Below are 22643 nucleotides of genomic sequence, written 5' to 3'. Positions count from 1 at the left end.
AGTTGTTTTGAATACCTGCAGATATGGATATGCTTTATACGAAAAGCATTATCAGTATATCTCACAAAAAAACTTTTTACACAAATGAATTTGTTCTCTACCATTAGGAACAGAAGCAGATTATCTGCTTAGTAATCCTCAAAAGGGACATGGCAATCAACCACTGAGATATAAGAGAATCTGTATCTAAGATTTATGATCCAATCCTTACTGTGATATTACAAGAAGGTTAGATAATTTTTCAGCAGCTTTGTAACATGAAATGTTTTAACTCAGTTGTGCAGTGCTACGTAAAGGAAGGGATAACTCTGCTAGAAAGTTAGCAGCCTTCCTCTCTTCAATTACAAACTGGGGAAAATGGAAATGAAGGATTCAAGTCTGTGCATGCACTTCAATCACAACACGGTCCCCGAGCTGGAACCAAAGCATCCATGCTCTAAATGCTAATTTTATCTATATTCAGGGAATACATTTTGACGAAAAACATCATAAATTATGAATACTTGTGAGCTAGGAGTTTGTTTTGAAAAAAATAAGGTGAGGGAGCTGTTTAGCTGTTCATTTTGTGAAACAAAAAAACAACAGATATTGTTTTGTAGTCTTGAGAAATTAAACACTGACTAATTAGTCCTCAGTTATACAAACTGTGAATAATAACTCCAATGTTTTATCAGGGAGTACATTTTCTTCTTTGAAGCAAAAATAAGCAAAGAAAAAAATCATTTAAAAATATTCATGGATTTCAGCAATAATGAAAGTAGTGAAAGAAATACAGTAAACATTTTGAAACAGTATGAAATAATGAGATAGTTTCCCCCAAATTTTATACACATACATATATGTGTGTGTACACACACACACTCTCTCTCTTTCTCCTACACACATAAATGCACATATAAGTTTACCATTTGACCATTTAGAACAAACACAATGTTGGTAAGAGTACCTAGTGTAGGAAAAAAACAGCTAAGAGACAGTAATTATAGAGTATGCACACAGTTTTATACCCTAAGCACCTCAGTCTCTATCTTGCCTTTTAATTCACTGCATAGTCTCAGGAAGACTTCCCTGGTGGCTCAGATGGTAAAGAATCCATCTGCAATGCAGGAGACCTGGGGTTCGATCCCTGCGCTGGGAAGATCCCCTGGAGGAGGTCATGGCAACCCACTCCAGTACTCTTGTCCGAAGAATCTCCATAGACAGAGGAGCCTCGAAGGCTATAGTCCGTGGAGTTGCAATGATTCGGACATGACTGAGTGACTAGGAACACAGTCTCAGGAAGACATCATCTAGAGGTCAGGAACTGACGTAGTTCACATCTTAGTCTAGGTATGTACTAGATTAGAACCCTGATTAGTGAGTCTACATAGTCACACACATTTCAATATTTAGCCTGTCTCAGCAGTCAATTTCAAATCAAGATTCCTCTTATATTTGTCATCTAGCTCTTCCAGAAATCAAATGAGTATCTTCCCTTGGCTTTCTTAAAGTTGAGCATGCTATTCTCTTGTCTAGTTTGGAAAAAAATAAGAGCAAATATATATAAATATATATGCTTATAAATATAAATATATATGTGTGTGTGTATATATATATATATGTATATTCTTCTTTAAAGTTATGTTCACTTATACTATAAGCTTCTGGAGGGCTAGGAAGATTTATGCAATTTGTTTTCTTCCAAATGTGTAATCCTACCCTGCCATACTTGGTCTACAGTCTTTAAGCACTGTATAGACACAGGCACTCAGGCCTTTAAATTCAAAATAAGCCTTCCTTCAGATACCACTCTGGCCACTTAACAGTCATGTGAAAGTGAAAGTCACTCAGTGATGTCTGATTCTTTGCATCCCCATGGACTCTATAGTCCCTGGAATTCTCTAGGCTAGAATACTGGAGTGGCCTATCCCTTTTCTAGAACAGGAATCGAACCGGTGTCTCCTGCATTGCAGGCGGATTCTTTACCAACTGAGCTATGAGGGAAGCCCTGTAGGTAAACTGCTTTATCACTCTATCTCTTAGTTTCCTTATTTGTAAAATTTTAAAATGACAGTAAGATATGTCTAAATGATATTAAATAAGAGCAAGTTAAGGAGACTGTCCAGGACACAACCTGTTCACAAAGGAAGTTAACATTCTTACTACCGTTCTTAAACAACAGTAACATGATGAACAATGTTGAGTTTCCTTTGACAGTGACCTGGTAAGGAAAGATGACTTGCCAGTAGGCCTGGGTTCCAATCTCAACTTCACCACTGCGCAACTCTGTGAGTTTGACATCATCTAAACATTTCAAAATCTATTCACATCCCTTTCTATAAAACAGAATTATCCTCATATAGAAGTTTAAAAAATTAAATTAGATCACAGGTACAAACCACATAGGTACACTGTAAGTGCTTAAAAGACACTGACTTTTAACACTGTTTACATTCTTTGTCAAAAAGGCCCTTTCAAAATCCTGTGGCAGACCCTTTTTCTACATACTGCACACCACGCCCCCTCCCTCATTCTTCAGATCTTCCACTCAGCAATAGAAAGGAGTTGATTAGTCAAGGGAACTATGATAATGTCATTCTCCCCACCAACTGGTTTAGGGGAGTTCATCTGAAACAATTCTAGCCAAAGAGAATTGAGGGAAGTCTGCTGAGTGATATGGGGATTTTCCTTTATTATTAAAATAAAGCCACTCAAATACGTATTTTTTTTCTTTTTTTCCTACCTTCAGATTTCATTCTTTAAGAATATTAAACTGGTGCAGCCATATTTTTTCCAGAAAGTCAGGGAAAACCAGCCAAAATTGAAGAGAAACTTGAAATACAAACCTTCCTCCAAACCTTCCTCCAGATAGCTCCTCATATTCTTTAGATGTTTATTTTTAAACCATTTTGAATGTGTTCTCTTCTTTGCCTTTGAAAGCATCCTACACATAATTTCATTATTAAAGTATTCAATAAGTCAACCACAAGTTGACGACTTACTCAATTATTAATAATTGTAGTGTTTCATGATAAGAGAAGCCACTGAAAAATATAGCTGATATTTAAATATAACACCATATAGTTGTTAATGAATTATACTAACCCAAGCAATAGAGCTGCTCTACCTTGCCACCACTCAGACCCCCAATATCTCTAAGTCTTGTTGGTTCTCTACCTACATTAATCTTTTCAGTCAATAAAAGATTTACTTCTTCACTAATTGGTCTTTCCTCACCTAGAGTTTAGCCACTCAGAAGAAATGGTCAGAAAGAATGGTAAAAACTTGAAACTAGGGCTACTGCTAAAGCCTGCTCTCTCCCTTTAGCAATTCCATATTACTTCAAAAGAATCGTGTTTCAGTCAGTGGAATGAATAAAATTTTAGGATCAAATATTAACTAAATTTGAATTTGAAATTCTGTACTTATTAGATGCTACTTCACTTTTATGAAATTCAGCTCCCTCTTTCAGAACTCCTAGATATGCTGTGAATATAAAAATGAGATAACTCATCTGAAAGCACCCTGCAGAATTACTGACAGATCTTCTTTGGAGAAAGATTCTCTTCTTGACCAAACTCTTGCCAGGCTCCAATGAACCCTCAGCTCAATTAGGCCTCACCCTCGAACTATAAAGATCTGAACAAAACACTAATGTAATTTTAAACCACTCAAGGCCACATGCCAAGAATGTCTCTCATCCCGCTTAAAGTGCCTGCCTGAGAAAATTCAGGGCTGCCAGAAGAATTTAGTTTGTCCCAGCCAACACCTGGAGATGGGGCCCCTGTCTCTTAGGCCTGGTAGAAATAGAAGAGCCTTACTTTGATAAGAACCAGTTATTAACAAACCCAGATGGGATTCACAGGGACCAATTTCTATCTTTCTGTGAGTTTTGGCGATTTTTTTACTTCCCTGTCTCTATGGAGCACCCACTCAACCCTTCCCTATCCTCTCATTCTCCCTTTAAAACTTCCAGTTACCTCTGTGCAAATTAAAGCTGAGTTCAGTTCATTCTGGGCTCTTCATCCTATTGAATATGGTAATAAACTCTTCCCAATACAGTATATTACTGATTAAAATTTGTCCTTACCATATTAATTAGGTCTGGATTTGGTTTTCTCTGACACTTTATTCAATTAATTCACCAAATACTTACAAACAAAATTGTTGAGGAAACAAGTTGCCTGTAATCCATCTGCGTTTTCTTGGGTAGCTTCTTCTCCCATCCTATGCATGTAACTATGTCAGCCTTTACCCCAGCTCTTCAAAGTCTGACCCTATCACCCACTTCCCCATTTCCTTTTAACTGATGAATTATCCTCCCTGAAACAAAAGGGTGATTGATCTGTATTATTAGTACTGGATTTACTTCCCTTTCTCAGTCAAAGCTCCCTGCATGCATTTCTGCTCAGCGGTTAGAATATATTCTGAAATCACAACCAGTAAAAGACACTTCTTAGGACCACTTCATCTCTCCAATCACATTGACAACAAGCAAGTGTTCAGAAAAGCATAGAGGATGGCAGAATATCATTTAATAACCTATGCTGAGTTTTCTCCCTAAATTGCAGACCGCATATAACCCCCACAACAGTGAAATGTATTAGCATGGGGCTTATATGGGGGCTTTGAAATAAAATGACTCATGTAGATAACCAATTAAAATGATTATAAATCATGTGAAATTTGAGAAAGGAAAGTAAAAAATAGATGAATTATAAGCAATAGTAACATCTTTGATTGAAAACTGTTTAAAGTTAGAGACATACACAATAATGGTAACATTAGTGGGTAAATGGCAGACAGATGAATACGATGATAAAGTGATAAATATATTCTGGAGTATCTGAATATGTATTTTGTTCTATTAATTTAAATGCTTTTATCACTGAAGTCAGACCTAGAAAACACTATAAAACCATGACAAAACATGGCTACCAGGCAAGAGAAGAATGTTTGAGGTTAACTTAGATCTCATTTTAAAAAAAGAAAAAAATATTTAAGTACTTATGAAACAATAAGGTAAAAATAGTCCTTCTTTTACTTGCCTTTCTATTCATACAGTTCAGAATCGGCTTCCAATAATCATTGATTGAATAATCAACTTTTAATTAACCTCAGGGGATTATCTTGATTTTTCAGGACTTTAAATACTTTGCTCTGTTGACATATCAGACACTTACTATTGACAATATCTAATCTGTTTAATTATATCGTTATCAACGTATTATATCTCCCTAATTTATTTCTATATACTGAAGACTTTGAAACTCCAGCTAGATAACCATATCCTATCTCTCAGATAAGGCTTCAGAAGAATATATCTCATAGCAAGATTTTTAAGTCTGCTTTATTCCCAGTCTAATTAATTTTCAGTATAGGAGATAAGATCAGGGATAAGGCAGCTCATCTCTGCTATTTAATTCCTCCTGAATTAAATAATCACTGTGTGACGATTATTTTATTGAAATTATGTATTTATTGAAAGCCTATCACATTTATGGCAATGATATAAACAAATGTTTGAAATAAACATAGGAACAATAGTAATACTTCTCAACAAACCAAAGCATCGTCCAAAGTCAAGAGTAAATATATATATATGTACATATTTATTTTAAAGTATGACATTCTGTTTTCCTTCTGCTGGGTAAAAATATTCATTTGCACATGTTCACTAAGCATCTACTACGTTCCAGGAACACACATGAATTTACAATAAACCCTCTAATCTAGTAAACTGCATTTAATGGGAAGCCGGCATGGAAAGACAGTCTTGTCCTTATGGAGTTCATTTGCAAAGTCATAGTGAAGTGTGGCATGCAGAAATCAGATATAACACGAGTGTCTTGTACTTCGACTAGTATGTAGTAGGCAACTGACATGTATTTGACGAAAGATGTCTCTGGGGATGAGATGCTTGAGTTGAATCTTGAAGAAAAATAATAGTGGTTTTCCACAGAAAGACAGACAAATATGTAAAACACATGGCCTTTATACACACAGGGACCATACTGGGAATTCCAGGAATGGTGTTAGAGTGATGTGCTCATTAACAAGCAATGGGGCTGAGAGAATAGCATTGTGTAAATGAACAAAAGGCAAAACTCTCAAAAGTTCTAAGTCAGAAACTTCCAAATAATTCAACTGAAAGGTAGACCTCTAATTAAAATTAGCAGCATGGATCCCATAAACACAGTCCAAAAGTAGCTAAGCAGCATGGCAGCATAAAACATGCACTAAGTTATTTTTGAGAATTGCTTTGTATACATCAGTAAAACACACTCAGATAAAAACAGAGACACCATAACAGAAATATGTGCTAGAGTAAAACATTTATGTCAAGTCCTGGTCTTACCATGTCTTAAATCTTCCTTAGAGGATGAGCAATTTTACTTCTTTGAGGCTCATCTGCTTTTTTTCTAAATCAGAAATAGTATCTTCTTTCAGGATAATTGAGTGACTTTAAAAAGATAAGTTAAAGCTGACAGAAAAAGTTTTTGTCAACTACTCTGCCTCAGTACTTATATACATTTTGAAATATTAAATTTTATAATATAACTAATTCTTTGATAATTAAAACATTGGTATGAAGCATTATATATAATGTAAAGAACCAGGTAGGGTGAAGTCAGTTATTCTATGATAAAGAAGTGAACAAGCTTTAAAATGTGTTCAGCTTCAGCTGCTTTTAGAAAGCTATACGTGATTTATCCAAGTAAATAAAGTTAAAAAATGAGAAACATGTCAATATCATGGATCAGTACTTTGATAAAGAATAGGCACATATCTCATTTATGTATTAATCTTCATGAAATCTGTGTATAGATTTTCTCTGACCCGAAGTAGCTGCTATAATGTAAAAATACAACTTCTCAGTTGAGGCAATACTGAACATTTTTGATGGGCCAAAAAATAATAAACAGAGATAAATTAAGTGGGACAGTAAATATAATCAGAAAGCTTCATGTTAGAAAACTGGTTGGGAGTGGACAAGTTACACCAACAGAAAACCTGTCCAGAAGCCCTCTCATTAGTACTTAGAACAAGGCACAGTGTGCTTATTTTCTTAAATCGGGGCCTATTCTATTATATAATATAGGTCTTAGCCATATTCACTGGTTTCTTTTATAAGTTTTGACATCTGTTTCTATTACACCATATCTGCATCCTTGAAAAATGCTGGTGTCTGCAAAATTGTGCAGTAAAAAATATCAGGGCTTATGGAAAAAGACAGGATTGGAGGTCAGAAAATGTGAAACCTTCGGAAATTTAAAACCAAGCACTAACAAAAACCATAGCAATCTTTATTTAAAAAAAAAAAAAAACACAGTTAAATCTCTACTGGTATTTGTATCCAGTTTCTGCATCTTCTTTCAAGATATAAGCCTAAAGGGCACTAACTTTAAAATGAAAACTATGATCCAGCGTTTATCCTCTAAAAAATAAGGCAACAAAAACGTCATTTTAACATAGAGGAAAGTGATTTCCCAGTTTCTCCAAATGCACTCTCAATGATGCCAGATATATAATGTTGTAGAAATCAAGATGGTTCTTAAAGTCACTAAGAAACGAACACTTGTGCTAAAGAAAGGCACCTGAGTTGACTTTTCATATTTATCTTAATACTTCAGAGATTGCTAAGGCCCTCTGTTCAATTGTGAGAAAGCTTGCTTTTGGTTACTTAAAAATTAATGACCTGAAGAAATCATATATGGATCAACACAATTCCTATCAGCCTCATATCTACTAGTTGTGTACAAACTAATACGCATCAAAGAATCACACATTAATGCAGAAAGAAATTACATTTTACCTTAAATGCATTTGATGCTCTTGGCTATAAAGTTGTGTGTCATCAGACAGAACATATTTAAGAGCTCTAGGCAAATCAGACAGTTTCAGCCTCAAACATCATCTATCAAATGTGGTTTTATAAGTATTAAATCAGATAACAAGTGAAAATGCCCAGTACAGCTCCCTGGCATAGAGCAGACATTCAAAAATATCAGTTCCCTTGGATACTAACAGAAAAATATTCAGCTCTCATACAGAGTTGAACATAGTTCAATACCAAATTTCTTTTCTTGTTTTAGTTTAGGTTTGGGGTTTCTTTTTTTTTTTTTTTTTTGGTCAAGTTTTGTTTTGTTTGCCTGGAACAATACTTTAAAAAAAAAATGGTTAAAACAGAGAAGATTAAGAGTATATAAGAAAAGCAAATCTGACCCATATGCTTTTGAAATTTCATCTAAAATTTCAGACAAACTTAATAATCCTAGAGTATAAATAGTGATGAAGAAAGACATAAAGACAGGAGTTAAATGAAAGCAGAGAAAGATGCTGAAGAAATAATAAAGATTAGCAGTATATCTCAAAATTTAATAGACATTTCTATCTAGATGTTCCAGAGATTACTCAATGTATAATTCAAAAAAGAAAAAACAAAAATTGGGTTAGCCAAAAAGGAAAATCCCAAATGAATTTTTTGGCAAACCCAATACAAAGAAGTAAGAAAAACCCTTGCCTGATATCAGCAGTATTCTTTATTTACTTCCCTATTTCTGTTAAGATATAACCATTCTTTCTGTCAAACATGCTTAAAACTTCAGGGGTCACATTCCTTCCAGGTACCCAAATCTAATGTGTTGTTAAGATCCATTAATTCTTCCACAGAAACATGTATCCTGTCCATTCACTCCTTTTTCATTTTCTTCTTGTGGTAAGTAGACTTAAAACAAAATTTAACTCCGTGTTATTTTCCTGCCCAAACAATGCTTGAAATTCAGTTCAGTTCATTCCCTCAGTCGTGTCCAACTCTTTGTGACCCCATGAATCGCAGCACTCCAGGCCTCCCTGTCCATCACCAACTCCCGGAGTTTACCCAAACCCATGCCCATCGAGTTGGTGATGCCCTCCAGCCATCTCATCCTCTGTCGTCCCCTTCTCCTCCTGCCCCCAATCCCTCCCAGCATCAGGGTCTTTTCCAATGAGTCAACTCTTCCCATCAGGTGGCCAAAGTATTGGAGTTTCAGCTTCAGCATCAGTCCTTCCAATGAATATCCAGGACTGATCTCCTTTAGGATGGACTGGTTGGATCTCCTTGCAGTCCATGGGATTCTCCAGAGTCTTCTCCAACACCACAGTTCAAAAGCATCAATTTTTCAGTGCTCAGCTTTCTTTATAGTCCAACTCTCACATCCATACATGACCACTGGAAAAACCATAGCCTTGACTATGGACCTTTATTGGCAAAGTAAAGTCTCTGCTTTTTAATATGCTGTCTAGGTCGGTCATAATTTTCCTTCCAAGGAGTAAGTATCTTTAATTCATGGCTGCAGTCACCATCTGCAGTGATTTTGGAGCCTAGAAAAATAAAGTCAGCCACAATTTCCACTGTTTCCCCATCTATTTCCCATGAGGTGATGGGACCGGATGCCATGATCTTAGTTTTCTGAATGTTGAGATTTAGTCAAACTCAGCTTTGCCGCAAGGCTTTACTGCCTCCCAGTCTCTCCAATATTTCCATAATTGAGGCCAACAACTCACCTTTCTAAATTCTTAATTAATCTGTACTATTTCTTAATTAACTAAGTTGGATTATTTCTGCCCTCTGAACATTTGCCTCCTTCCCTACAACTTACTCTCCTTGTATTATTTTCTCTATTTAGTCTCACTGTGTTGAGGCCCTCTTTGCTCTAGTGAGCAACAACGTGTTGTCCCAGGAAAGAGGCCAATCTTACACATGCACTGAGTTCAAACCTTTGTCTCTTAGCAGTACAATCTTGGTTCCTTCAACTTCCACACCTCACAGACTTCAACAGACAAAGGGGAATATGATATGATAAAAGTTACAGGACTTCTGTATATATGAAGCCAGGTAGTACATATAGAGTGCATACAACTGAGCCAGGCAGTTAACACTGAACAAGTTTTAGGTCTTTCTGGGTGCTGTATTCCTAAGGACTTATTTAAATCATTTAATTTTTAACTAATTATATGATGAAAGCGAAAGCTGCTTGGCAGTGTTTGACTCTTTGTGGCCCCAGGGACTATACAGAACATGGAATTCTCCAGGCCAGAATACTGGAGTGGGTAGCCTTTCCCTTCTCCAGGTCTTCTCAACCCAGGGATCGAACCCAGGTCTCCTGCTTTGCAGGTGGATTCTTCACCAGCTGAGCCACAAGGGAAGCCCAATTATACTGGAGTGGGTAGCCTATCCCTTCTCCAGAGGATCTTCCCGACCCAGGAATTCAACCCAGGTCTATTGCACTGCAGGCAGATTCTTTACCAAATGAACTATCAGGGAAGCCAATTATATGATATCTTTGGTCATTAGTTGAACACTTTATTAATCTCTCATATGCAGATTTGGATTCTTAACTTCATACATTTATTACCTTCTCAACTATAAATCTTAAATTCCAAGCATCTCTCTCCCTCCAACACACCAAATTTTCACTTTCAAACAAATGCATCAAATACATTAAAAAAAAATAGGTGTTGAACTAGCAGTAAGAAAAATATAATCCTAATTTATACTAACTAAAATTTATATAGGAAAACCAGGTAATTCTTCTTAATTTCTTCATCCATAAAGTAAATACTTCCTTGGATTCTTGACAATCTTGAGTTACTAGGTAATTGAAAGCACTTTGAACAAGTGGTTTTCACTGTTATAAAATGCTGAGGTTATCCACACTGTATGGCCTCAACAAGTATTTGATATTTGATTTACTGACAAAATGGCACATAATTTAAGTATTTACTTTGAGGTGAAGAACCATTAGATAATGTTTTTTAATCTATGCAAAAGTTTGGTGTTTTGAGAACTGAAGTGAGAATTTACAAACCAGAGCTCTAGTTATTAATCCCTTTTCTTCTCTATTTGACCTTTAGCAAGTCACACCATAATTATGTGCCACTTAAGACTCTTTGTGACTAATTCCAGCCTGGTGTTGGTCCATATAAGGGGTTCATGATACAAAAAAGAAACACATTCCTCAAAATGATTCCCTGCCCTCTGCTGGAAATATATATTCCATCACTGTGACTATGAGTAATGCCCCCTAGAGTTGTTCATCACACAACCTATATAATCACTCCCAAGAATGCTGCCCAATAAGATGTCTGACACATGTAATCACTGACTGATGAGTGAGTCACTCTCATTAATGAATTAGATTATCTCAGCCCCCTCAATATTTTTCTCTAATCACAGAACAGCTTATGATGCTATTTTAAATTAATAAATGAACTGTTTTTAAGTCATAGGCAAGTTTATATGTATGCATATTATTTCAAAAATATACATAATGTCTAGCATAGTAGGATTGCCATGTTACATCACATCTACACATATGTGTATTCACAACTGCTCCTCTTAACAGTGCAGCAAGGTCACCTAGGAAGATATTTTTATATCAGATTTTCACATGGGCAAATAATGGCTGTGAGAGAGTAAGTTGCTTCTTCAGTCAAGAGGCCCTCAGTGTTCTAGGTCTTCTGCTTCCAAGTCAAGTGTGTGTTCTCCTTCTCCGCTCTTTTTAGAAAACAAATTGGAATCAAAACAATTTTCATCAATTGACCTAAGATTCTCCCAAGGTTAATCTGTTGATTGTTATGATTATAAATACCCTCAACACTCCCCCATCTGCCTCTTAACTATTTAAATTCAGGCAAGTTTATTTCATTAGATCACTGTTCTTGTTGCTCAGCCCCTAAGTCATATCCAACTCTTTGTGACCCCATGGACTGCAGCACACCAGGCTCCTCTGTCCTCTATCTAATGGAGTTTGCTCAAATTCATGTTCATTGAGTCAGTGATGCTATCTATCTTTCTCTGCTGCCCACTTCTCCTATTAGATCATAGCTTTCTAAAATATTTCGCAATGTTTGAAGAATTGTTAGTGGCACAAGTGAGCATGTGAAACTAGGGAGTGTGTTGATAACCATTTGAGATGAGCACTATTGTTATAATTGCAAATAGTTCAAAGTTATTAAAATATTTAAAAGAGTGCCATACGGAAGCACTTTTATTTGCTGAACAATTAAAGATACCTCGGTTCTGTGAAACTCAGGAATATTAAACATTTAATAACAGCACTGGCTGCATCTTAAAGTGTTCTCATACCATGTAATTTGGAACATTAAAACTATAATCTGTTAAATAGGCCTATCTTCAGTATAACTGGGATAGTATAAAGGGCACAGGGAATTTAGAATCTAGGTCAATAAAACTTGAAAAAACAACTATATTCACTTATAAGAATATTAAAATTATTAAATTTGCATCCACCAACTCCTAGAGGATTATTTTTATTTTGGACCAAAAAAGCAATTCCAAGTACTTTTCCAGGTACCTTGTTGTGAGAGATGACCCCCAAAACAGAAGAATTAAAATCATTTCCCAAATGTCAAAAGCCAGAGGAAGCGGCAAGACTACTTCCGGGGTCTTCAGGGACAAGCCTGTCTGCGTTCTCACCTCCCCCTCTCAAGGAAACAGGCAAAAACAAATCACGCTGTTAGCTTGGTACTGAACACTCTCTGTATCTCATTTCTCAGTCTCAGTACAAACAAGTCCCACGTTTGAAAACAGGCCACTTTATGTACTAAATTATCTGAAGTTTGAGTTTCTTCTTGGGCTGCATGAGGTTCTTCCATCCCCTTAATTGCTTCTCTGGGAGGACATTACCCCCGAGAGACCATTAGCCCTGAGTGCCGTGGAACAGATTCATGAACACTCAGGACCCACCAGCTTCCCTTCCAGTTCTCCGGACGCCACAGTTCATCACTGGACACTAAAGTGAGCAAACGCTCCACTGGACTCCTTTGACATAAAGCAGAGAAAGAAATCCTGTGGTTCATTCATTGAGGACAAGGATATTAATTTCCATAGTCTATCTTCTGTACATACAAATGAATGTGGAGTTGATTCAACTGAAACCTTACAAAGAAAGGCTGACATCAGAGCATTAGAACCAGGTAAGTAAGAGAGGCTGTCTGCTTAACAGCCTCCACAGGAGACAGGTTTGCGGAGACCTTCCTGCAGACCTGAATCCAGTAGTCACCCACACACCTGCGCTTTATTTTTAGCAGGTACACCTCTCTAAGGAACAATGACTTACCAGCAGTTCATCAGAAAGCATAATTGTAAGCAGATGCCTGTAAGTTCAACTAACTGGGCAATTCACCCTCCTCTCCCCAAAGATTTTGGCTGAGGTGAGTGTTCTAGGAATGTGTCTTGTACTGGATGGCAAGAGAGATCCAGCTGAACAGATACTTCTGTTCTTGCTTAATAATTTCAAACAACAGTGCTTCTAATGTATGTATGCGAACAGTCATTCATAGATAATTATTAATCGCTCTTGGGTAATTTTAGAAGAAAATTATTTCAAAAATTTAAAGTTTCAGGAAAGCAGCCCCTACATGTAAATCCAAATTTACAGAGATCCAAACAGTACATGCACTGTGAATCACAGGCTCAAGTTATCATTTGAGGCTTAAAGATGACAGAAGCTGTGACCAAGTTCTAAATACAAAGGAAAAATAATTGCAGAAGTTAGAGCAATGGAATATTTACTTCATTGACAATGAAATCCAGACTCGACAATTAAATCCCAACCGCACTTCATTGGATATGAATCTTGCAGTGAGAAGGAGAGGCTTTTAAAGGAGCACTTCTGCTACAATAAAAAGCCTCTCACTACAGCAGAACAATAACCTTGTGTTGAAAGTTAGAAGTAGAACTATTAGGCCTTGTTAGCTAATTATGGTATTGGCATCCACTTAAGTTGGTCAGTTTTTCACTTCTGCCATTTTCTCCTATTCCACGGCCGCAGTTCAAAACATTTTGACTACTTAAAAGGGAATACATCATCATTGCCTTTCCCCAGTCTAACTGCACACCACTTTCCAAAGCGATATCTTCAATCATGCTTCATAAAACCTCCTGCAAGTATATTGTTGGAAACATAAATCAGCAAGCTGCGATTTGAGTATTTCTAAGGCAAGCCCAGGGATCACTGACTGGTGGCTTTTCCGTGGCCCCATTTACAAAAGAATAAACAAAATTATGAGTTACACTAGATGCATTTTTTTTTTCCCCAAACTGCTCCCTGTGGTGCTTCTGATACTTGCTGCTGCATCCTTAATTGGAGAACAAAACACTAGCAGAGAGGAACTGGACTTCAGGATCAGGATTGCCGTTTCCCAGCATCTCTGGCTTCATTAGGACACACAGCACAGTAGCACGTGTTCTGCTTCACAAAAGCTCGGGCTCTCTGCTCTGCGTGCATCTATACCTCCGTGAGTGCCATGCATGTTTAAACTGCACTAGATAGAGAGATCTTGAGAACGACGCTTTCTCCCTTCCCTGTTACATTACAGTGAATATGGGCTCCCCATCAGGCATGCCTCAGTCTCCAAGCCCCTCTTTATAATCACCCTGCCTTCTGAATTCTAAATTGGTGAATCACAATTTCAAATATGTGTTACATACACAGACCCAAATTATATGTGTCTGTGTGTACTATTTAAACACTCCCAGATTTCTTTTTTATCCCCCAAATTCCAACACACTTAATGTCTATGACGGTAAATTCAAAGACTCCACAACTGACACTTTTTTTTTTTTTTCCCAAATCAGTCACAATATAATCCTAAGTTTGCACAAATTTGCCTTCCGTGATGTCCCCATTTTGTCCACACTGTCTACACTTGGTTAATTGCAGTGGTATTTTAACTGCAATTTTGGGGGACTGCTTCTCAGTATTCAGAAATACCTGTCTATATTATAAATGAACAGTTAAACATAATCAGCAGCTCTCCAACAATTAAAGCAGCGTATCTTTAGGGCAGAGTGTGTATATTGATCGTTGCTATCAAAATGATTCAATTAACTGGCTGGCCTAATATAAGCTTCAGATGGTCAAAACTGCAATTTTGCTACGACTGGAATTTTGCATACTCTATTCTTTTAAGGGAAAATGAGCAGCCTCTTAGCAAGTCACTTTACAAACTAAAGCTGCGTGCAGTGTTTGAGTTCTAATTTCTGAACATAAAAATCTGTATCCAATCGGGTTTCATCAGCCACTAACACTATAGCTTTAGGGAGGAGAAGGGCAGAGAAAGGAAGGCTTCATATCCAAAATGTCAAGCCCTGCTGAAGAATGATAGAAGGACCTAGGGAGTGTGGAAGAACAGACCCACCTTAAAATGGAGTTCTACCACCCCCTGCTGGACCAAATGAGAAACACAGAAGAGGCTACAAAGCTTAGAACTGAATACAGTGGAGATATTTTAACTTGTGCTGTAATTTATATTTTTCTCAAAAAAAAAAAAAAAAAAAACAATTTCATGCTACACTAATAATATAACATTCTCTGCGATTATTACACATCAGAAAATTACTGCTATATATATACATGTATATATACATATGTATTTTGGAAGACTTCCACCAATGCCTGTTTTAGCGTTTTGGGTCCCCAATTTAAATGCCCAAACTTGTCTGGACTGTTGAAAATGCATCCATTTATTATAAATATATTTTACGTGAACATAAACTAAACAAAGCAATGCAAATTCACATCTATCTCTATAAACAGAGGCAGCTTCCCCAAATTCTCTCTCAGGTTACTCTAGTAAGCTATTTCTGTTTTTTTCTAAACAGATAAAAATCCCATCAGTTCCTCACAAGCTAAAACATCCCTTACAGGTGTAATTAGAATCTGATGACATAAAAAATGTCAACCTTGCTGTATTAACAAGGGGTGGGGGTGTGTGCTGAAAACGAATGACTGCAAGACATTCCTAGTTTTATCCATCTGCTTTTTTACACACATCCATGGCCCCTCTCTTAGTTCTCAACAGAAATAAACCATCATCATTCACTTCTGTCAGAAATTGGGGGTCTTGGGCAAGGGAATTAAAAAAAAAAAAGTCTCTAAGAATTGAATTTCCTGCACACAACAGAGATATTTCATAACGAGTTTAATGCTGATAGCTTTTTGCTGCTTCTTTAAAACATCATCCTTCCCTTGCCTTTCGCAACCTCAGACATTTAACTGGTAACACATGCCAACCTACTCATCCAATTTTTTTGATAATGAAAATCAAAGAAAGCCAAGATCCCTGAGAAAGACAGTTTTCCTCAACCTCCGGCTCACTGATGCCCATCTCCCAGCCTGTATCTTCTTCTCCAAGGGTCTCCACAGACCAGACATCATTAGCGGGAAATAATAACAACAATAACTATAACTTCAGTCCTGTCATTTAATTCTTCCTGGAGCTCCTTCTGGCTCTCCTGGCTGGGTAGAAGGGGGAGGGAAAGTAAACGCAAGAAAAGCACCGCACTCCTACCTTGCCCGCTACTGACAAGCAACCCGAGCAGGTAGAAGGAGAGGAGGAGGCTCATGTTCAGGACGTGACACCGGTGGACCGTTCCAAAGTTATTAAGTCCAGCCCCGGAGAGAGAACCTTCCGCTGTCACGGCCGCCTCTGCGAGAGCCGCCGCCGCTCCGGGGGTGCCCCAGCCGCCCGCAGCCCGCGCGCTCCTCCTCGCAAAGTGACTGCAAGCTCCGCTCCCTGCCGCACTATATCCAGGCGGCGGCGGCGGCGGCACCAGCACCACCAGCAGCAGCAGCGGCCGCCGCGGCGGCAGCAGAGCCGGGCGGGGAGGGAGGCGGGGGCGGGGGCGCGGGGAGGGGCGGGGAGGGGCGGCGCGGCCCAGGCGTATCCCTCCGCGCCGCACGGCGACAGACCGACCGACCGCCGGCCGGGAGGCGCGCGGCCCCGGGATTCGTCCGCAGTCGCGCTCGCAGCCGCGAGTTCGGTTCCCGGGGCCTCCGGCTGCCCGGGGTCGCCGCGATCCGGCTGGCACGAGCGCGTCCGCACGCCCAGCCTGAGGGCGATCCTCAGAGGGACGAACGGGCGGCCCTGGGCCGAGGGAGGGAGCGCAGCCTGGCGCTCTCGCTCCAACGCGGGCAGGTGGGCGGAAGCCAACCGCTGGAACCCGTGCGGATGCTGCCGAGGGTTGCCCGGCCGCGCGCGCGCTCCTAGCGCGCCAGGGCTTCGCGGGAGCCTCACCGCTGGGGGCGGGCGGTGTATTCTGCAGCTCGCATTCCTTCAAGGGCGGGTGGGGGCTGTTCTCCCTCTCGCAGGCCCTCCCTCTCGCGCAAACCTTCTGCAGGCTGCCCGCTTCCCACGCGTCCCACACTCTGCCCGAGCGGAGGGAAAGGAGCCGTCCTCGGGGGTCTACACCGCCTGTCTCCTAGGCGGAAAGATGTGCGCGGTGCCTCCTACCCACGTCGGCCCACTGCTGTCGACAGCAGATACCCTAAGGGAGAGAGCTCGGGGAGGGGATGAGAGATGAGAGGGCCTGCGTTCAACTGGGCTGTCCGCGTGTCCTGCGTCCTTGGAGAAGTCCAAAGTCTCCCCGGACCCATTCGGCGGGCTCTGCCCTCGGTCCCCGGCGCACAGCGCTGGCGAGGTCCCCGCGAGGCTGGAGAGGCGGGGGTGCTGGAAACGCACACAGATGAGTTGCGCGGGGATCTTGCTCCCCCGGGCCACCCCCTACCGTAGGCACACTCGCGTGTGCCCGACTTTAAATTGGAGTGGTGGAGTCGTGGCCCGCGACCACAGCTAGCGCTCCTCTGCTGAAGTTGGGATATATCCTTCTTTCTGTTGGAAAGGTAGGGATCCTTGTCTCAGCTGGAAAAGTAGGAAAAGGCATGCAACTTTGATATCAGACCTGAAGCAAGAGATGCGGAAGGCAGCTTACCTGGCCTCGGGGGCCCTTGTGCGGTCAGAGCAACCAGCTGGAACCGACGATGGATTCATCAGTCTGTACATCACGGTGACCACTGCTCACCCCTGACCCAGAGAGGCCCTTGGCTGTCTCTTTATCAGCGAGAACCTGGAAGTAGAAGGGGTTAGAAATATTGTCGAGTTCAGAATCCAGGCACCCCCGCCAGGGTGCTAAAATGGAGGTGTCATTGCTTGGAGAAAGGCAAGGGGTAAGAGTGGAAACGAGCTATTAATAACATCGGTAGGAGAGAATGCGTCCACAGCTGGTGTTGCCCAAGCAGATCACTGTAACACAGTTTTCACACGGAAGGTTCACTTACTTGGGATCCTAGGACTGGAGTTACTGCGAAGGATGGAGGAGGGGAACAGACTTCTGTCCACACAGACGACGGTGGACTTTCTAAGCCAAGGCCCTCTAGGCACCTCGCAGCCTGAGAACCTCTTCTTGCATCGTGGTAATATTTAGGACAATATATTTAGAAAGTTATTTTACCAAGGCTCCCTTCCCTCAGTTATTTTTTTCTCATTCCGGGAAGCGCCAACTGTACTTGAGTAAGCTCACAGTGAGTTCTTTGCAGGAAAGCGTGGAAACAGCACATTTATGGGTGTGAAAGGCAGATGACGCCTTTATTTCACTAGTTCTTGATTTCTCTAGGGAATTAAAAAATGTTACACACAAACACACACACACACACACACACACACACACACACACGGTCACGCCCACACACAAAGTCCCAGAAACTGTTGAAGGATAGTACCAGGGCTAAATAACCTCTTCACAACAAATCCTGCAGATTTCCAGTGTGACATCAAGGGTGGCCAAGGGCCTATGACATGCACAGACAGACCCACACACAGTGTGGTACTCGTGGCAATTGGATTTTTCTCATTATTAGATTATTTTTAATCACAAGCAAAGGGTTGAACTGTGCCAGAGGAGAATTTGACTAATACCCTCTGAGGTCATTTTGACATCAGATCTTCTTAGGTTGGGGTGAAGAGAGAGGTGAAGGTAGCGATGGTCCATCAGAGAAGAGTAGACGCTTCTGTCATAAGACTGTGTACCAATTCTGTGTGTGTGTGTGTGTGTGTGTGTGTGTGTGTGTGTGGAGTGAGAGGGAGAGAGAGCTTGTGTGTATGAAAACAATGAAGGAAATAGCACTGGCCCTCAGGAATATACAACTACAGATCCTGCCCTCAAATTGCTAATATTGATAGTATTCTGGAAGAGATCAGGCATAAATGCAACATTTGATGATATAAATCAGGTTGTAAGAATGTCATAAAAACAGTGAAAATCAGCTGCTATTGTGACATGAAAGAAAGGGATCATTTCTGAATAGGGGTTTAAGAAAGGCTTCAGGAAGTTAAAAAAGAAATAATGGAGAAATTAGATAGGTCCAGAAGTGGGCAAAGGAGAGAATAGCTTAAGTGGAGCCTGGGGGCGAGAAAGCACACAGCTTGTGTGGAGAACAGAGGGAAGTCGAATTTGAAGAAAGTAGAGTGTAAAACACAAAGCTTGGATGGAGCTGGGAAAGGGTTCTAGGACCATATTATGCGAAGAGAAGAAAAACAACTATTATTTACCAGCCCTTCAGACTGTGAGCCCAGATGTACATGATCAAGAAGCGCCAGAATGGCTGACCTGGTTCCCTGGGGTTAAGGCCTAACTGTGAGTTGTAACTCACAGGAAGGTTATCAACAGAGGCTCTCCCGGGGTTTTTCCATAGTTAGCCTGAGTTTATGTTGCTACGAGTTCTCCACAGCATGACTGCGTGCTAAGTCGCTTCAGTCGTGTCCGACTCTGCGAATCCATGGACTGTAGCCCGCCAGGCTCCTCTGTCCATCGAATTCTCTAGGCAAGAATACTAGAGTGGGTTGGATGCCCTCCTTCAGGGGGTCTTTCTGACCCAGGGATTGCAGGAGTCTTTTAAGTCTCTAGATTGGCAGGCAAGTTTTTACCAGTAGCACCACCTGGGAAGCTCATCTCAATAGCAGAAAGTACATATTCAGAGAAGGCCTTCCTCCACTTGTCTAAACTATGACTTAGCAGTTGCTTCTCCAGGGCTCCATCAGAAGCTCATTCATTCCCTATTGCAGTGATGAAGTGATCTGCAGCTGCTGCTAAGTCACTTCAGTCGTGTCCGACTCTGTGTGACCCCATGGACTGCAGCCCACCAGACTTCCCCGTCCTTGGAATTCTCCAGGCAAGAGTACTGGAGTGGGGTGCCATTTCCTTCTCCAATGCATGAAAGTGAAAAGTGAAAGTGAAGTCTCTCAGTCGTGTCCGACTCGTCCCGACCCCATGGACCGCAGCCTACCAGGCTCCTCCGTCCATGGGATTTTCCAGGCAAGAGTACTGAAGTGGGGTGCCATGGCCTTGTCTGGATGAAGTGATCTGGAGCCTGACGTTTGCCTTGGTCAGTTCCACTTCATAGCAGACTGATGGTTGAGGCCAACGTGTAGACAGACTGCCTTTGTCCAAAGTTCCCATCCCCACTCCAAAGTCATGGTTGCCTCCCATTGTGCAGACTTGGAGCACTGTTAATGAAGATGTCAAATCTCTGAGCACGATTAAGCCATGTCTACTGGGTAAAATGTAAAAGGTATAGAAACGCATCCTCCCCATGTATGTGACTCATAATTTACATTGAAGAGAAATTATCATAGTTTCTATGTACCTGGGGAAGTGTTTCAGAAGCTTAGTTGGAGCTTGAGTTAGTTGGGGCTTCAGTTTTTCTTTTTTCTTTTTCTCATTTATAAAAATAAGAGAAAGTTGAATAGAACTCAGGGATCTATGAAAAGCTGAGCTGTAGGAAATACCAACAGGACTGGATGCATGGTTAAATGAAAGCAGATGAATTTGCTTTAAAAGAATCAATAAAATGAACATGAAGGAGTAGCAGAGAGATGGAAAATGATAAGAAGCATGAAGTATGGAAATTATCTTCTTAGAGAAATTTTACCTCTTCCATCTGACATCCATCCTTGCAAAAAGCATGCAGGCACACGGTCCATACATAAAGCCTAGGCATCAATGAATTTAAACATTATTTTTATCTTTTGTATTTCCCATGTTATTTTTGTTTAATCTCTCTGTTGACAGAATTCATGTGTGTTAAGATCATACTATTAGGAAATGGGACATTCTGGGCATTCATTTATATTTTTAAAATGTCACAAATCATTATACCTATTCATTTACTTGTCTAGAAAATTGCCTGTTCTGACTTTTTTATTACCACAAAGGAAGAAAAATATCCACTGTATATATAGCCAGATAGCCTGAAACCTCTATGAACAGATGATCACACTACTGCCTTTCTTTCACCATTAATGCCACTTTTTCTAATGATCATGTCTTTGAAAAAGAATTTCAGCTTTCTTGATACAACAACACTTTAAATGTTTTACCAGGCTATTTGTGAGCTTCTGACAGTAGCTGCTTTGGTGGTAGAATTTAGATTTTAACACCTTCCTTTGTAAATTCTTTACTTGCTTAGCCATTTTCTTTGAAATTAAGAAACAAGGGAGAGATTTATGGTCCGGAGGCACCCTAATTGTCACAGATTCCTCCTTTTTTAATTTCTTTCAAGATACATGGGGTCATTTTCCTTCATGGCTACTTCATGTTCCCTCTGGGCAAATAACTGCTCACTTCGCTCTGAAATTATGCAATAACGGCCTATAATTTGCCACTTGCCTGAATAATATTTTCTTAACTGTAAGGGATATATATTTCTTCACCAAGACATCTCTCGCAAATATCATGATGCCCAGAGCAGAAAATGTAACGAACCTATAACACATTGACTAAATAGTGATTGATGCAACTTCGAGAACATATTCCAGACAATATGAGTTCAGAAGCAGTCGAGCAGTGGCTAGCGGTGGACCTCTCTGATACAATAAGAACCACGATGTGAGATGCAGGTTGCCCAAATACTGATCACAGCACTCAATAGTCATACTTACGTCCATGGACAATATTGACCTACATGTCTTTACAAACCTTGTCATCCAGGGCAGTTATTACATACTAGACAACAACAAATTCTTCATATCTGGCAAGAGATCCCATACAAGTATAGGTTTGGGTGGAATGATTAACAGAATGCATTTCTTGCAAGGCAATATTATCAGTCATTAAATTTGAAAATCTCATTGCATAGGGTCATTTGGTTCTTTCCTTACTGGAGTTATGTAGCTATTAATTTTCAAGTTAGATAAGTAATTTTATTAGTAATAGGCAGGCTGCTGGTAGCAATGGGGTTCCCTCATATACCCACAAGCCATTAATATTCTGCCTAGTAGTCAACCAATGCACATTGTTTGATGCATGCATTCATTTACTGTAAAGTACATTATGTGCATGCATGCGAAGTCATCGCTTCAGTTTTGTCCGACTCTGTGTGACCCTGTGGACTGTAGCCTGCCTGGCTCTTCTGCCCAGGGGATTCTCCAGGCGAGAATGCTGGAGTAGTTTGCCATGCCCTCCTCCAAGGAATCTTCCCTGAGCCAGGGACCAAGCCTGAGTATCTCTCATCTCCTGCATTAACAGTCAGGTTCTTACCATTAGTGCCACCTGGGAAGTCCTATAGTACATTACCTGGGTTGAAAAAAAAAACAACAACTTATATTTCACACATATATGAGCTAATTCTCACTCAAAGAAAAATAACAGCTTTTCCTTGCCATATTTTAAAATCATTAGTCCTCATATTTACCATCATAGTTAAATAATTACTTATTTAAGACCTGTTACTGGATGACCTTCCTAAAATCAAGGAACTTAACATCTGTGGAAAACACTGACCTGAAGAGAGATAAATAGCTGGAATATGTCTAAAGTATTG

General features: G+C 40.1%; 1 protein-coding gene across 2 annotated transcripts in view; it reads right to left on the bottom strand.

Annotated features, from left to right (window-relative positions):
* The window catches only part of NCAM2 (neural cell adhesion molecule 2), a 545993-nt gene extending 529369 nt beyond the window's left edge, over nucleotides 1–16624 (bottom strand). For both annotated transcript variants that reach the window (XM_065913597.1, XM_065913598.1), the window contains exon 1: nucleotides 16339–16624. In XM_065913597.1, coding sequence (XP_065769669.1) covers nucleotides 16339–16393 — 55 coding nt within the window. In that variant the 5' untranslated portion in view covers nucleotides 16394–16624. The remainder of the gene's footprint in view (nucleotides 1–16338) is intronic.
* Nucleotides 16625–22643: the final 6019 nt, after the last annotated feature.

The sequence above is a fragment of the Muntiacus reevesi genome, chromosome 21, assembly GCF_963930625.1.
Source record: "Muntiacus reevesi chromosome 21, mMunRee1.1, whole genome shotgun sequence".
NCBI classification, from domain to species: Eukaryota; Metazoa; Chordata; class Mammalia; order Artiodactyla; family Cervidae; genus Muntiacus; species Muntiacus reevesi.
This window is presented reverse-complemented; position numbering and strand designations above follow the sequence as displayed.